We start from the raw sequence: 17686 nt of genomic DNA on the forward strand, positions 1-17686 counted from the left end.
CTGTTTGAATGCATCCCTGTACTCAATCATCCATGCATACTCTCCCCTATAAATGATCTATGCACTCATTCACTTAGGCATTAACCCACCCATGCAGTCTGTCATTCATCCAACCACTGAATTTTTTCACATACACGCCCTCACCCAGCTCTACAACCAAACACAGAAACATGCCAGCTGACAAAGAGGCACTTTCATTTACAAAACTATATGCCAGATTTATTAAAAAGTGGCACAGTGCAGTGCTGTGCCATAGTTTGCAGCACTGCGTCACTTTAGAAAGGCAGGGAGTTGCCATATTTACTCAAATATGGCACACCCCTGTGTTTTCCGCTGCACCAAGCAGTGCTAAATGTAGCTGCCTAGCGCCAATGCAGGCATGCTTGCACTACAGTGCAAGGGTGCCTGCGTTGAGGGGATTGATTGTTTATGTGCAGGAAGGTGTCTCTTCATGCACATAAACAATCTACAATGGTGATTTGGCAACTCTAAGTGGCAAATGGTCATTATTGAATGATTGTTTATGTGCAGGAAGGAGCACCTTCCTGCACATAAACAATCATTCAGGGCCTTTTGCTCTTTGTATGTCTGCTGCAGAATGCAGCACATATGGAAAAAGTAAAAAATGAGGAGGAATAAAAGTATTCCTCCTTGTTGTGCCATGCTAACAGCACCCGTGGGGTGGCGTCAGTTGTTGGCCCTGCCACAGATTTATACCTTCTAGTAAATTTGAGGCAGCATCAAAGGCTATGGGTGTTGCGGTGGAAAGCCCACAGCAACACCCATTGCATGCCCCTCTTATGCAGAAAACTTCATCAGAGGGACCCATATTTACAAGGTGACATTAACCCACAAAAAGCAGCTTAGCGTCACCTTGTGAATGCGGGGCATTGCACAGCGCCACCGGAGAGGCACAAAAAGTGATGCTCCGGTGGTGCTACGGCCTTGTACATCTAGGCCCTATATATTGCAATTTAAAAGTGGGAGTGCAGTTTACAAATGACAATTTGTATTAAGAAGTATGAGTTTAGGTATTGCTGAAGCCCAGCAATACCTAAACTCAGCAACATTTATTTAGTATTTATTTATTACGAGCACAACTAATTGCTGACATCAGTACAGTTTAAGGGGCGTCCTTTTCATCTTTCATCTCCTTAAATCTTTTTTCCATTTGTACATTTTTTTTTAGAAAAACAAAATTATGGTTTGATTTTCTTACATCCATCTAGGCTTTGTTTTTCAAGGAAACATCAATAACTGGCTGAACTACCCCTAACATTAAATATTATAATAACACAGTAAGATTATTTAATTTATTGTCACTCAAACAATGCAAGTAGCTCATAACACAAAACCTATACTTATCTGCTGTATTCAAGCAAATAAAATTATAATGCCATAGAAACAAGGACGTCACATAGTGACAATTATGTCTGTAATTTGTGATATATTTTAATAGTGTATAAGAATTTTGACAAAGTCTGAGCTGTTGCAGCTGCTTTTCTACTTGCACTGTGAATAGCTGCACTATATTTTTTAATACAATTTGGGATTTTGAACATTTTGCTCATAGGAACCTTCTTCAGGGAGCTGAGCGAAAGGTTCGTTGATTTCCTGTGTCCACCTGTATCAGGCTCATAAAATCAGAGGATAGGTAGGCTGACTCGTGATAGGTTATCCTGTGAGGAAGTGGTAGTGTCGGGGTGCACCTCATTAATTATTAAATAAACGAATTATACTATAAGCAAATACAAAATTATGTTTTATTAGATAACAAAAGCGTTATGAATAGTCTTAACAATTCCAAGGTTTGCATGCAATTTACCACACAATTTGTGGTGTTTAAACGTTTTCATCACAAATCAGATATTTTTTCCAAAAACTTGCAAAAAATAAGTTAAACTTTCAATTATAATTTCAGATCAAGTCATATGTGACATTCCCATACAAATATCAATTATAAACAACTTTTAACATATTGTAAACATTTGCACCGAACAATCACATTCTTAACATCACAGCATTGTACTGTATTTATCTGGCAAACTGCAAGAAGACATTCCTTAGGACAAATTAGAAACAACTGAAAATATACACTGGTTACATATATTTACTCAGTAGATTCTTTAAAAACATAAAGTCAAATAGATTAAATATTAGGATGTGGTTAGCTGCAACAAACTGTCTAATAACTTCCACAATAAAGCATCATACGCATAACGTAACATACTTTATAGTACATGATATGTGGTTTTTTTCTGTGTATTTTTCTGTGTGCAGCAAGCGATTATACCATTAAAATTAATTCACCAATCTTATGCCATCTGATTTCTAATGTTTTGACTAGTCCTACCCCAACAAGTGGATGATTAGCTTCAACTTAGATAGAAATATGAATTCTCACTTAGATTAGTACGTCTTCTACTGCGACACATGCAGCTACTTCATAGAGATACTAAGCATGAGCAACCCAGAATGTCAGTAGACCAAGACGGCTAAATGATGGCTAAATGACTCTTAAAAAAAGTGTTCCAAAAGACTGAGTCCTAGATGAAGGAAGAAAGGAACTGAAGACAAATTATCTTTATATGATACAACAGAGAAAAAACTGAACCTAAACTGAGACGGAGTATCACGATCTACCCAGAACACAACTCTTATGTCAGGGTTGATGGACCACAGAGATCACCACGCCTATCCACCTCTAAATATACAGTCACATGCAGCCAATTGAGAGCTGGTTAAGTATGAACCATGGTCTTCAGCATGTAACTGGCCAATAAGGCTCTGTTCTGGAGTATTTGTGGGTCATATGCTGACAGTTTGGGAAAGCCCACACATAGGGCTTTACAACTGATGTAGGACAAGAGAAAAGCCTAAGTTTGACGGCTTGAAGAATTTAAAGCAGCTCGAAAATTTGAGGTTGTTTGTTTATTTCCTCACAGCAGTTTCAATAAATAAGTTGTTTTCAATGGTCTGGGTGTCAACATTTTACAGCTTAGAGATCTTATCATCAAAAATTTCAGACCTTGCTCTACCTAAGCTTGCATGAATTGAGTAAATGCTGTGCTGCAGTCTCTCAGATGCTGAACTTGACTCACAGGGATGCATTATCAATCTAAGCACTCATTCTATCAAACAGCACAAAGAGATCACCACTGAATCCAAGGTAAAACGTAGAGTAGCTGATTCCAGCTGCCAGCTGAGTACATATGTTGAAAAGAATCGGGAGCATGTATGAGCTTTGCAGAAACCTGCTGATAATGACAAATACCATGGAAAGGAATTCATCTCACTTAGGATGCTGAAGCTGGAACCGCCAACTGTGTTACAGTCTCCCATGTCACATCCCGTGACTGATCCAACCATATGACAACATTCAGCTACTATTTAGCCATTATGCTGATCATGAAGTGATGTTTCCCTTTTATGCTGGGAATAGAAACCAGACTCACTAGGACCCAGGAATGTATAGCCTTCAAGTAATGAGTGCAGCATCTTTGTTAATAGACACTCCATGCTGGTTGGAAATTTGGAAATGTGTCTTCAATTTTCCTAAATGGAACAATCTAATTTAGACGTATGAGACAGCATAACTACTACTTGCTTCAATACCCATGGAACACTTGTGCAAAGGAGGCTAGACAAGAATGTAATAGCTAAAGAGTGAAACAACAAAAGATCAACACATAAGCTGAGCTGTCAAATTAGGAACATGCAGGATATTCCCTTACCCCTGTGCCATCATCGATAAGCATGGTAGATGTAGTCCCAACAAACAGAAAAAGCGAGAAAGCTGCGTAGGACTCCATGGTGAGTCAAGCTCCTGTGGATGACAATTGCAGCTACTGCAAAGAGAATTAGCCAGAGAGAAACTGGTGTTCCAGCTCACTGATGCAACAAAGGGCTGGCAGTCAAAGTGCAACAGCATGGTCCCACTCTGATACAGATTAGACTGAAAGTGCACAGCAATATGCCCAAAAGCAAACTAAAAGCAAAGAAGGCATCCCTTTAGGATGACACTCGGTGATAGGCTCAGAGGGTACCATCACTGCAGACCACATTTTGTGATGTTGGAAGGACCCACATCAGGCTTCTTGACCATGCATATTTTAAATTAATACGAAAATAAAACGTGCTTTTTACTTTTCAGATGACTCTCTCCAGCAAAACAGATTGAATATCTTTTGAGGTTACTAGTTTTCGAAACAAGCTAATTTCGCATTTTGCAAATAGTAATATTTTAACTATGCCTCAAAAGGAAGATCACCTTTATGATTCAAAAATCTCAAGTAGAAGTAAGGCATACGATGAAGAGTTATTTCTCTGGCAGCACTCTTAAAATCTGATCCTTCCTCTCAACCAAGACACATCCGGCCACCTCTCTCAATGAGGCCATAAGCCTATAGAGGCTTATACCAGCCATATTCTAGCATCAGGACATGGTTAGCACGAGTCACCTCCACGTCCCCCATAGACTATTTTGCTTTCTCCAACTATGCACAAAGCTCAGACATCCTAGCAATGGTCTAGTTAACAGTACAGAAAAAGCAAATAAATACAATATTGATTAGTCCCATTGAATCACCTAGCTTGTCATTAACATCTGCTATGTTAAAGAGGGGCACTGGCCATAAAAACTTTTGATACTGTTCTATATCTGACACATAGTTTATTCCTATAAATATACCAATAATTTAACCGAGAATCCTTCATAAATTGCTGTATTCTGCTATGTTAGTGCAAGAACGTAAATACAAAATAAGGCCAAAGACTAACATGCTGTTGCCCTTTGAAAACAACTTGGTGTGAAATAAGGAGGAGGCCACAGCAGATGGTGCGCATTAGTAAGCATGACAGTTATCCAAACTGTTAATAAATAATGCCATAGCAATTAAATACATATTTAGCAGCATTAGATATGCCAAAAGCTAGTGCAAACCGTTGATATAGAGGCCAATGGCTGGATAAATGTTTGTCACTAATGAATGTAAATTTGTCATAGAATTTTTCAGGAGCGAAAAAGTCCTTGCATAACCCTGTCATGGTGCTATGTACATAACCACGAAAGGCATGGAAACATCGATATGTATAGACAAAAGGAGGCAATAATGGAGGCCACTGGATTGGAGTTTTTCACCATTTTCCGTAAGAGCGGTATCTTAAAGTGACACATATCGTGGCTCATTTTCATAGGTTTGTCTGACCTCAATCCCTCTCCCGGGTTCCATTTTGAACATTTTGTTTAAAAATAGTGAGAAAGGCACCTAAAAAATTGGTGGTGATCTGAACTTGATGGTAGCCATGAACATTAATTAGGGGGAGACATTAATTAAGGAGAGAGAGAGGTTCAGTAATTGCTTGCAGTGTGGTGCCGCTAGCCCTGCCCCTAGTCAAAGGGCTCAGAAATGCAGCAGCCATGCTTGCTTTCTGCATTGTTCCCTCCTTGCCCTTCTGTCACCTTTCATCAGCAAATATGAAGCTGTTGAGGGCTATGCCTGTGACAAGAGGGCAACCAACTCTGTGATGTCATCAGGGTGAAAAAGGTGCATTATATCACTTCTAGTGTCACTGTTATTTTGACGAATCCACATAGAGCCTCTGCTACAGCTTTTTCATCCATCCAGATCCTCTCTATGCAAAGCAGACGAGAAAAGTGGAAGCAGCGTAATGGGTCTCTCCCCCAATTCTCCACAGAGTGCTGCGGTGTAAATGGGGCTCTAGTTCTGTGGATGTTTCTCCCCTTCCTCTCCAAGAATGGGAACCGCAGGAGAACAGCACATCGCATACACAGTCCCCAATCTTTAAAAAAAGACGTGCATCTCCTCCCTGGGACCAAAGAAACCTCAAAAAAGGCACCGGAAGGTCAAGACTCAAAAATCGCATAGCATAGATGCATTATCAAAGTATATATATAGTCACATTTTTGTAGAAAAATATATGTACAGAAGAATTGCTATGTACAGAAGCCTGCAGGGGGTGGGCATAATGTTATCTTTTGCCTTTCGTCTTGGCACCAGCCCCTGTTTTTCTTGAAGTAGCTGAGGAATTCGATGGTGCTTTCGTCTTCACTGCAGCAGGTTTATTCTGTTTTTGCAAAGACTGTAGCCCCATCATTTCACAATATTTATTGCAAAGGTGGAGAGCTTTAAATTGTTCGATGAAGGAAATGGAGCAGTTGCCTTTGAAACCTTTATACCTAGAAAAAAGAAATAAAATAAACTTCAAGTAAAATGGCTTCTGTTGTGTATTTTTTAGGGCGCAAGGATCTTTCACACATTTTACAACTGTAATATCTAACTGGTTACTAGGAAATGAAGATGTTATAAGCAAAACAATTATTATTTTTTATTGCAAGATGTGTTTGATTTCTTTTTATCTGCTTTCTATTGTGCTGAATCCTTCCCAGGAGGCCCTGAGAAGTCGATTCTGGCATACTTCCAACATTACAATTTTTGACGAAAGTTTGACCTGCAGAGGTTAATGGTTTTACATGAGGACATTTGAAAACAATGCATGGTTGTACTGCAGCTGTGATTGCACAAATAAAGAATCAAATGTTCCTGGCTGTTGGGATCTACAGGGGACACAGGAAACAAATATGTCAATTGCAGAGCCCTGTAAAAAAAAAAACCTGAGTTGAGATTACAGATGACTAGGTTAGACACTCTCAGGGGTGCGGCTAGCAGGAATAGTAAAGGTACTTTTAGAATCCCTTGGCTGCAAGAGGCTGTGAAATTCCAACTTGGAACAACCTCTTCTATCAAGATGTTTTAAATCTTTATCAATCAACACCTTTCTCGTCCCCAAACGCCCGCAGCTGCATGCTTTTTCTAGCCTGAGGAATAAAAAAGGCTACAGACCTAGGAGGAACAGAAAGGGACAAGTTACACACAAATATACCAGAAATAGTCTGGGTGTATTTGTGCATGTCTTAGTTGCATGACTTAGCACACTAAAGCAAGATCTGTTGGCTTTGCAATACTTGTTATAATCAGTTTCCATAATTTTATTAATAAAGGCACATTGTTCGATCATGAAAGACCCAATCATCTTTAAGATCCTGGGGTTCTGTGAATTCTGCCGAGGCGGCAGATCGATTGTGGAATTCCCTCTGTTTTCTCTTCAGGCTGTCCAGACCAAGTGACATTTAGGCCCATATTTATACTTTTTTAGCGCCGCATTTGCGTCATTTTTTTACATGAAAGCGGCGCAAACTTACAAACTTACAAAATACAATTGTATTTTGTACGTTTGCGCCGCTTTTGCGTAAAAAAGTGATGCAAATGCGGTGCTAAAAGCTATAAATATGGGCCTTAGTGTCTCATTACGAGTGGTCCAGTAGGGAATGTGAGAAATAGAGCTCCTGTTAAAATTTTATCCCATGGGGATCAAAATTTAAAAAGTGTGAAAATTATTGCTGGTTCCATGTTCAGCCCAGTAATGTGGAGCAAAATGGATATTTTGGTGCCTACTTCACGTTCTAGACTTTTTAGGACCTTTTTCAAACATTAAGAGCCAGATTTACAAGGAGCTGCGCCAAAATTGGCAGCGCTGTGCTGCCTCAGTTCTGAAATGCAGGGGTGCGCTGTATTTTCAAAAATACAGCGCACCCCTGTGTTTCCTCTAGTGCTGGCGCTAAATTCAGCTGCCAACGGTGGCATGCTTGCACTAAAGTGCAAGGCTGTCTGCGTTAGTGGGATGATTGTTTATGTGGGGAAAGTGTCTTTTTCTGTACATTAACAATCTACAATGGTGATTTGGCACTTCTATGTTTGCTGCAGAAGGCAGCACGCAAAGAATTAATAAATTGTCATTATTGAAAGATTGTTTATGTGAAGGAAGGAACACGTTCCTGCAAATAATCATTCTTGGCGTTTTGCTCTTCCTATGTGTGTTGCAGAATGCAACATACATGAAAAAAGCAAAAACGAGGAGAAATAAAAGTATTTCTCCTTGTTGCACCATGCTGCCGCCACCCCTGGGGTGGTGTTACTTTTTGGCACTGCCTCAGATTTACGATTCCTTGTAAATCTGGGGCAGCGTCAAGAGCAAGGGGTGTTGCAGTGGGATATCCACAGCAACACCCATTGCACGCCCCTCTGCCACAGAAAACTGCCTCAGAGGGACCCATATTTACAAGGAGGCCTTAAGCCACAAAAAGTGGCTTAGCGCTTCCTTGTAAATACGGTGCAGAGCACAGCGCCACCGGAGTGTCACAAAAAGTGACGTTCCAGTGGCGCTAGGGGCTTGTAAATATGCCCCTAAATTTCAGCAGGTTTGATCTGCCAAAATGTTAATCCTGTCTTTTGGACTTTAATGCACTCAGTGATTATCGGGTGCAGAAAACTCCATCTAACCTTTAACTGCAACACCCACGCTTACAAGTCGTTGCACAGGAGCTGGGCCTTCGAAAACATCATAAACTGCAGTAATTTTCAGCCTATGACTGGTTATGTTGGAAGTGTCAGAGGACTGGTTTATCCTGCATAAGTGATCTTTGTGTTGCTTCCTCATTCTTGAGCCAAGCTATTCTAGGTGCGGGACATATGATTATCTGGTAGGAATATCTAATCGAAACATTGGCTATGGGGCCATTTGATCCTTGTCGTGCACAACTGGCTGGCATGGAAAGATACATCTGCTGCAAACCTCTTCCATTTCCCGGGAGCAGGAATCTCAGGTTACTGGATTCCTTCAACAATCTCTGGCGAGCAGGTGACGTTTGCAGATTTTGATACACTAAACACAGTACATTTTCTCTATGCTACTCCCTTCACTCTCCTCTCTGTTTGTCCCTTTCGGCCCGCACCCCTCTTACTCTGCAGCTTGTTTATACATGGGTAACTTAATTAGTGCTGCATTAAGAGCTAATGCTTAATGAAGCAGTAGAATTTATTTGCAAAGGCCCGGGGCTGCATAAATTTAATCAATTATTCATGATGCACAATTCTATCTCTCAATTCCCATGACTCAACCAAGTGCTTTTTGCCGCACTCGTAGCATGCCATAGGCAATAACTGTATAGTCAATGCCCGTAGGAAGTGTGATAACATACTATTATATAGATGTGCCTGAAAACATGGTTACTTACTCTCCACATAGGTATTTTTAAGAGTTCATAACTATGTTGCTCGTGGACTGACAGATGTATGATAGGCAAAGTTTGTGTGTTAGAGAGCTAGCAATGAATATTCCATAGGTACAGTGGGTGTGCTAGGGAGCTAACATTGCCTTTTCCATAGGTACAGTTAGTGTGCTAGAGAGCTAGCATTGCCTTTTCCATAGGTACATTGTGTGTGCTGGGGAGCTAGCATTGCCTTTTCTATAGGTGCAGTATGTGTGCTAGGGAGCTAGCATTGCCTTTTCCATAGGTACAGTTAAGTTGCTAGGGAGCTAGCATTGCCTTTTTCATGGCAAACGTTTGTGTGCTAGAAAGCTAGCATTGCCTTTTCCATAGGTACAGTGTGTGTGTGCTAAGAAGGTCGCATTGCCTTTTCAATAGGTACAGTGTGTGTTAGGGAGGTAGCATTTCCTTTTCCATGGGCACCGTTTGTGTGCTAGAGAGCTAGCATTGCCTTTTTCAGAGGTACAGTTTGTGTATTTGGGAGCTAGCATTGCCTTTTTCAGAGGTACAGTTTGTGTATTTGGGAGCTAGCATTGTCTTTTCCATGGGCCCAGTTTGGGCACCAGAGAGTCAGCATAGCATTTTTCCTAGGCAGAGTTTGTGTGCTAGGGAGCCAGTTTTTTGTTTTCCATAGGTAAAGTTTGTGAGCTACGGTGCTACCATTGACCTTTGACATAGGTATGGTTTGCGTGCTAGGGAGCTAGCATTGCCTTTTTCTTATCTTGTTGCTAAATGTTTAAAAGAAATGGATGACCGAGTTCCTTCCATGTTCTTAATTCAAATGTAGTCCCTAGCTATCATATAATGAGGTAGCAGTGTGCACCACTCTACAAATGAACATAAGGCTCAGTGGCACCCCCGTTTTCAACAAGAATACTATTGAAAAGCTTTTACAATAATGTACTTGCTTGTAACTTGGTGTACACCCATATTTTACTCACTCTAAATAAATACACTGACTGAGGCAAATTCTCAATGGCGTGTAGGAGTATGTGAAGTAGTTCTCCGATAAGGCTATTTTACGTACTCTTACACGCCTTTAAGAATCGGCCTGAAAATATTAAAAATGGGAATAAAATGTGAAAATTCATATTTGATTAGTACAACCAGAAAGGGCTCTATATTCTTTGCACTTTTACTTAATAGGGGGTTGGATGTTTGGGGGCTGAATCACAAACATACTTATGAGTATGTAAACAAATACTCCGGTAATACTACTTCCTATACTCATACATGCTTTTATGAATCACCCTTACCACATCTTCACAAGAAACATAGCTGCCAGTAGTGCCGAAACTATAAGTGGGCCACTGTAATTATGCAATTTTGCAGATGTGGTATTTTCTGCATAATTATGAATTTACCACTTTTCTCACATAATACATCATCTGTTGCATAACCTGCAGAATTTAACCAAAAAATGTGTTCCTAGCTCAAATATATAAAAAGTCATTAAAAATGTGTCAACACTTGTTACCAAGAGTTGAATTTCCTTCTCAGAGGTCAACTGGTCACCTTTCTGTTGCTTACTGCTGTATTTCGGTGTTATACTGATACTGAGAAGGTGAGACCTTTTCAATTCAATTATTTATTTTCATTCATTAATATGAATGTGAATCTCAACCATCTTGTTTAAAAAGTCTAATATATTATTAACCTCAAAGTACTCCGAATGCTAACCCTAACCACATAAACAATTAAATGTATACTTACATTTACTAAATTAAGATCATTTGAATCATAACTTGAATTAAATAATTGCACACGTTATTCTTGCAATAATGCTAAACCTAACCTTATTTTAGTTAAATCTTTAATTATATTTAATTCTTTAAATAGTAACTAACTAACTAATATTGAAGTAAACTCGTTTAATTATAATTAAATACAAAGTTACATAATTGCAACATTAAACATACCTCTGTTTTACTTAATTTTAATTGCATTCATACTGATCTTAAAACTAAATTAAACAAAAGTACATTATATCATATTCGACAGAGTCATGTCATAAGTTATGGTGTTGCTCAGCCCACAAAAACAAAGTAAAATAGCAAATGAAGTAAAGACAGAGGGGTACATTTTAATGAAGCAATGGAGGCGATTCAGAGATGTGAGATGCCACAGCCTTCCCCCAACTCAGGGTCTGCCTTCTGCCCCTGACGTGGATTCAGTCTATCTGCAGTATGGAAAACCAGTATGTGCAAATCCTGCCATGGACCACTGCCTACTCATAAAAAGTGAGAGGAAAACTTGTAATTTTTCTTTTTGTAACGCATCCCGTTTTCTTTAAGAAAAATGGGATGCATTACAAACAAAAACTGCTTTATTGACAAAGGAATCACAGACATGGTGGTCTGCTGACCCCAGCAGGCAACCATCCTTGTGATTGTACCCATTCACAATGGGTCGCAAATTGCAACCTGCCTCATGAAAATTGATGAGGCAGGTCCATTTGCAACCCACTGGGAATCACTAACAGTGTTAAACACTCTGTTGTACATCGCAGTTTGCAATTTCCTAATATCGAATCGCTAAAATTCGCTATTAGGAAATCACAAACCTGTGATTTTTTTAAATCTTACCCTAGGACTCCTCAAGTACAGCAGTTTGCCAGTTCTGAATATAATGGTCTTCCATGTTTTCTGTCTAGAATCCCAGAGGAAGCAGCCTTAGTGTGGATACTCTAAAATACCCCTGGCCTCGCCGCCCCCTTTAAGCTGCCCCTTTCTTTCCCCTAACAGCAAACTTATTGGCTCACCTTCAAAGGAAGAAAGTGGGTCTCATTTGTGTGGGTCCCTTCTGACCAAGAATGGGCTGGTTTTCAATGACCAACTATGGGCTGGTAACAGAATGTATTTTTCCTTTATACCCATGTTACCTGTACAGCCCTCTGCTGCTTTAGTTGTTGTGTCACAGGAGGCGTCTATAGGTCTGGTTGCTTGGCCTGTTTTCTCCTGTTGTAGTTTCAGCACAGGAAACCCATTGTAAATTTAGCAGATGAATCTATGATTATAACTGGTCATCAATTTCCTCTTGGTGGTCTGATAGATCCTTTATTCCTTCAGTTTGTAATCCAAAGTGGCCCTTTCATTTCTTACAAGCTTTGACCAGGGGTTAGTGATATCCACAATGTGTGTCCAATGGTCAGCAATCACATCCCCTTGGGGGGGCCTTGCTAAAATGGAATCACTGGTCAATAGGCTATTGAGAAGATTTTCTCTTCTACGACCTTCACTCAAGCCATCTGATCCTTCATGGGTGTCCGCTTTAGTTCACAGGTCGCTAGTAACCTTAAGGATCTAACATGCAAGGTGTTTTTTCTTGTGACTGTAACCTCAGCTCGTAGACTGGATTCCTTGTCAGTTAGACCCTTGTATTGGCAAATCTTTCTAGACAAACTAGTTTTGTATCTGGGTACTGACTTATGCCAAAAGGTGATTAGCCTATCTTCACTCGTCCCTTCTCCTGCTTTCATCGAAGAGGAGTCCAGTAATAAAATGGATGCAGTCAGAGCTAATCAGATTTTTGTAACTAGGTCACATGATTACAGACAATGGGCCCGATTCACAAAGGTAAACTTAGACCAAAAGTCTAAGTTTAGACCTAAAGTCTAACTTTACTTATAGTAAAGTTAGACTTTTGGTCTAAGTTTAGTCTTTAAGACGAAGTTTAGACAAAAAGTCCAAACTTAGACCAAAAGTCTAACTTTACTGGTAGTAAAGTTAGACCTTTAGTCTAAGTTTAGGCTTATTGTCTAAACTTAGACTTTTGCTTTACGTTTACCTTTGTGAATCACGCCAAATGTGAGGAACTTTTTTTATGTTTTGGTACCTTTAGGGAAGGACTCTTGCTCTACCGTACGTTGATGGGAAATGACTGTTACCTACATGGCATATCTTCCCCAAGGACATACTCTTTCAGGTTCAACTCAGGTCAGGCCTACTCAACGGATGGCTGCATCCTGGGTTGAAGTCTGTGGTGCCTCTATCCTGGACATGTACAGGGCAGCCACCTAGGGGATCCCTTCTATGGTTGCTTCTGACTATAGAATAGCAGTTGGGAGTCAACAATCTATAGAATTTGGATCTAGAGTACTAGTGACAGCCACCGCTAGATAAAGATCTTTATTTTCCAATGTATTTAGCAAATTTCTATTACAAATACTAAATGTGATGTATCAATAAGGACTTTGGTCTTTTGTTCTGTATCAGTCCTCATATCTGCTTATAGTAAGTACTGGGTTGTGGGACAAGCACAAGATCATTTTTTCATCCCAGTATTAACAACCCTTAATCCTTTCCCAATCTTTACCTCGATTCCACCAGGCAGGAGGATGACAGGAAGTGTTTAGGGCCATCCCTGAATTTGTTCCCCAGGTGAGGCATGGACTCAAGGAGGGGGAAGGCTAAGAAGGGAGGGATATTATAGTTTGTTTAATTTTTTGCTCAGTCATGTGATACCTGAAAGTGGGAGGTGGCACCTCATATAGGGCCTGATTACAACTTTGGAGGAGGGGGTTAATCTGTCCGAAATGTGACGGATATACCACCCGCCGTATTACGAGTCCATTATATCCTATGGAACTCGTAATATGGTGGGTGGGATATCCATCACATTTAGGACGGATTAACCCCCTTCGCAAAAGTTGTAATCAGGCCCATAGTAAGTACTGCTAAGGAAAAGGGTAATTGGAGTATTGAAGATTTCTGCAAAGTAATCAAGAAATGTCTGCAGATCAGAATCACAAATGCATAAAAGATGTTCATGTATCCACAGATGAGTAATAAATGACCTATGACAGGAGCATATGGACTAGGGTTTATTGTACAGATTACAACTGCTGTGATCTTCTGCAAACAGCCCCAAAACATAGGTCCATTACTTTGAGTTGAACAAAAATGCTGCATGTCATGACTATGCATTCTCTTTAATGGTTTATTCACTCTGCACTGGTTTATCATCATATTTCCACAGTTAAAAACATCTCTTCTGACTGTCACATCTTTGGGAGCGGCCATGCTTCCAATTGCTGGGTCTGTGCCATTGCTTTACCGATACCCTCATGAGGAAGGGTCAATAGTGCACTTTACATTTTATGAAACGTGACAGATATTCATTACACATAAATCTAAAAATATCATAAACAAATGTCCTATTGATCCCATGAGGAAAGTTGAGCCCCTGGAGTACCTGGCACAACTCACATCACCCCATGGTAATACAGAAGAAGATAGAGAGGGATTACCTTTTCTAATCCTTCTCTGCCTGCCAACATGGCCTGGATGCTGCAAGGATTTTCACTCCCAAAGCAAAACTACATTTTTTATTTGCGTACTTTCTTTCCCCTAACAACAAATATATTTTGTAGGTCATCTGCAGCAGTCTGGCATCTTTGTGTGGCCATTTGTGAGGTGGTACCATAAGGAAACAGCCTACAATTGTATTAATAAAGTAGCATCCATTTGAATCACAGGGGCTGATTCATAAACTGACCTTTATAGTATGTTTAGTGGTACTATAATAGTACAAAACAATACTCAGAAACCTAGGGGCGGAGAGCTCCGCCTCTGCTTTCTTTTCTATGCAGAGGTCTCTGCCCTAGTTGCAGAAGTCTTTGCGCATGTAGGTATATGTTTTAGTAGTAAATGTGGGTGGAACTGGGGGAGTGGCTGGAAAATAGGAACTTTCTACTACTAAATGGTAGGGGATTATGGAGGGGTAAGAAGGGGCTTTGGGGGCAAGGGAGGCATATGCATATACAAATACCCACCCACAAAAGAGTAAGCCCATTTCTATTCACAACTTGCAGTTCTATTGTTACAGTCAAAAAGGGCCCCAAACAATATTAGAACATTGGAATTTTGGGAGCGCCAACAATGGAGTGCTCTGGGCTTCTAATGGCTGGTAGAAGCCCAGAGCTCCAACATTCCAATGTTGTCATTCTCAGCTGTTGCTGTGAATAAAGGCCTCATGGAGCCAAGGGGATTTAACCCACTCAGGCTCTGTGAGGCCTTTGTTTTAGTAATTAGAGCATTCTAACCTCTAGGGCTGAGCCGAGGGGATTTCAATCCATTCGGGCTCCATAAGGCCTTTGTTTTATTTGCTCTCTAGTGGCAGAATTTTCTAATAGCATTATGGATGTGCTATACAGGTTATTAAAGGCCCTCGCTTGGCTCGGGCCTTTAACACTTGAGCGGGCCTTTGATGGCTAGTATAGCCTGCTACAGTGGGCTATGAAGCTATGGTAAATGTTCTTCAGTACAGCTTTGGATAAGTCCAGCAATTCACATGGCCACTCACATGTACTGCAAAACACTCCTATTAAAAACTGTGGAGAAAAGGATAGTGCTAAACAAAATAAACTATATTGAAATATATATATCTATATATCTCTATATATATATATATATAAATATATATATATAGAGATATATAGATATACACACACACACGCACACACACACACACACCTCATATGTGTATATATACACATATATATTTAGTTTTATATATATAGGCCCATATTTATACTTTTTTAGCGCTGCATTTGCGTCATTTTTTTACGCAAAAGCGGCACAAACTTACAAAATACAATTGTAGTTTGTAAGTTTGCGCCGCTTTTGCGTCAAAAAGCGGTGCAAATGCAGCCCAAAAAAAGTATAAATATGGGCCATAGTGTTTGCAGTTATTTTTAAAGTTATTGTCAATCAATTTTTTCATTAAATAAACTAATATATGAATGAGTGCATTTTCAAGTTTGAATATTTAATTTTATTTGAAAATATCTAAATAAGTTTTTAACCAAAAATGTTAAAAATAATTTAAATGGCTTAAACAATAACTTTTAATAATATTTACTAAATATTTAAATACAACAATTACAGAAGCTGAGATTTTTAAATAGTATGTTTTAAATAATGAAATTACACTTCAAAATAATACATTTTATTTAGTTATTTATTTATTAAATTTGATGAGTTCAGCTGGTGTTACCTTTTTGATTCTAGGTAATAATAATTATTTTAAATTCATTTATATCTTTATTTTACTTAAAAATATTTTTACTATTTTGTTTGAATAGTTATTACATTTTATTATTTTTCACTGTACTTTAGCATGGGCGATCTCTGGTCTCGTGAAAAGTTACTGGTACTAACTTCCAGGAGACTCCACAACCACTTTTGAGGGGTGGAGACATATAAGTCCGCGTCTAGTAGCAACTTTCTCATTGTAAATTTGCACTCAGAAATTGTGAAAACTAAAAACGTAATTGGGAACTTTAGACACTGTAAATTTATACTCAGATATGATGAATAGCTAAAAAGTCTAAGATAACTATTGGATGTAGCAGTTCATTTACACATGAGTAAATCTACATGTGCACATGCATCTGCGTGAATAGACAACATGGTATTCTATTCTCCCGGGCATTAAGTGGTGTCTTCTTTGTCTAAACCAACTCCACAGAAAACAAAGTGATCAGGGTTATTTTCATCCTGCACTGTGCACTCAGCTGAAGAAAAGTAAAGATGTGAATTACTCATGCACCTAAGAGTTTGCTTCTCTAAATATCTGTCTGGGGATTGGTGCTGCGGATGTAGGTTGACTCTTCATCAGCATCTTCCGCTAAAGGATTGAAGTTTGATATCTTAATAAGCTGATCGCTGCAAACGCATTAGTGTCCCAGCCTGGAGCCAGACAAGGCCAGTGAACCTCATGGGAAGCACAGGGACTGTGAAACAGATACCGAACTGTATGAATCTATTTTTTTCTAGCTTTAAAAGGTTTTGGATTGTTTTACGAATGGTAAGCTGGCCAAACAAAAATGATGAAACACGACCTTGCTTCACTGAGGTCTACTTTACCCTCAAAAACCAAATGCCATTTTTGCTTTTAGAGCTATTAACCAATATTTGTAGACTGATAACAGTTTTGCAAAAAACCTATTGATTTGCCAGTGCTTGTTTATGTATGGTGTGGCTCTTATTACAATGCACAGAGAGATGTAGGTTTAAAGGACGGAAGAGTTCAAAGCCACTACAAATCTGAATTTAAGATTCTTTGGTTGTTTACAATAGGCTGGGTTTGTTTTGCTCGACATGCATTTTTCTGGTTTGTTTGATTAAGCCTGTGCCCAAATAATATTGAACAAAAATGTTAGTTCACAAGGCTAAAATAAATCTCTGAGCACTTCAGTGCATGCTGGTCTTTAAAGACAAGGGTAGAACAGGCAGGTGTGGAAAGGTGCTATTGTTTCAATGCTTTTGACTTAAGGCGCCACAAGTAATGTGCTCCTTCCATTTATTGCTACATCTCCTCTTTGCAGAGAGTCACAGTTCTGATCAAGCTAGTTTTCAGCAATGGTTTTGATAATAACCCTCATTAATTCCTATTCACCAGATTCCAAACTTTGCTTTCAAGTAATTAAAAGCCTAAGGTCTCGTTTCTTCAATAAGATGATAATGAGAGTCTAATATTGAAAGCATGTAATTTTATTATTCAGTTATAAAGTTAAACTATTTTACTTACAATAAAATGTAGCCAATTAGGAAACAA

The 17686-nt window shown here is 39.3% G+C and overlaps 1 protein-coding gene across 1 annotated transcript in view; it reads right to left on the bottom strand.

The window, feature by feature from the left end:
- Positions 1–1749: 1749 nt before the first annotated feature.
- Positions 1750–17686, bottom strand: part of ALPK2 (alpha kinase 2) — a 163276-nt gene continuing 147339 nt past the window's right edge. The window contains exon 11 of the mRNA XM_069220227.1: positions 1750–6199. Within this exon, the coding sequence (XP_069076328.1) occupies positions 5992–6199 (208 nt within the window). The 3' untranslated portion in view covers positions 1750–5991. The remainder of the gene's footprint in view (positions 6200–17686) is intronic.

The sequence above is a fragment of the Pleurodeles waltl genome, chromosome 1_1 (assembly GCF_031143425.1).
Source record: "Pleurodeles waltl isolate 20211129_DDA chromosome 1_1, aPleWal1.hap1.20221129, whole genome shotgun sequence".
NCBI lineage: Eukaryota > Metazoa > Chordata > Amphibia > Caudata > Salamandridae > Pleurodeles > Pleurodeles waltl.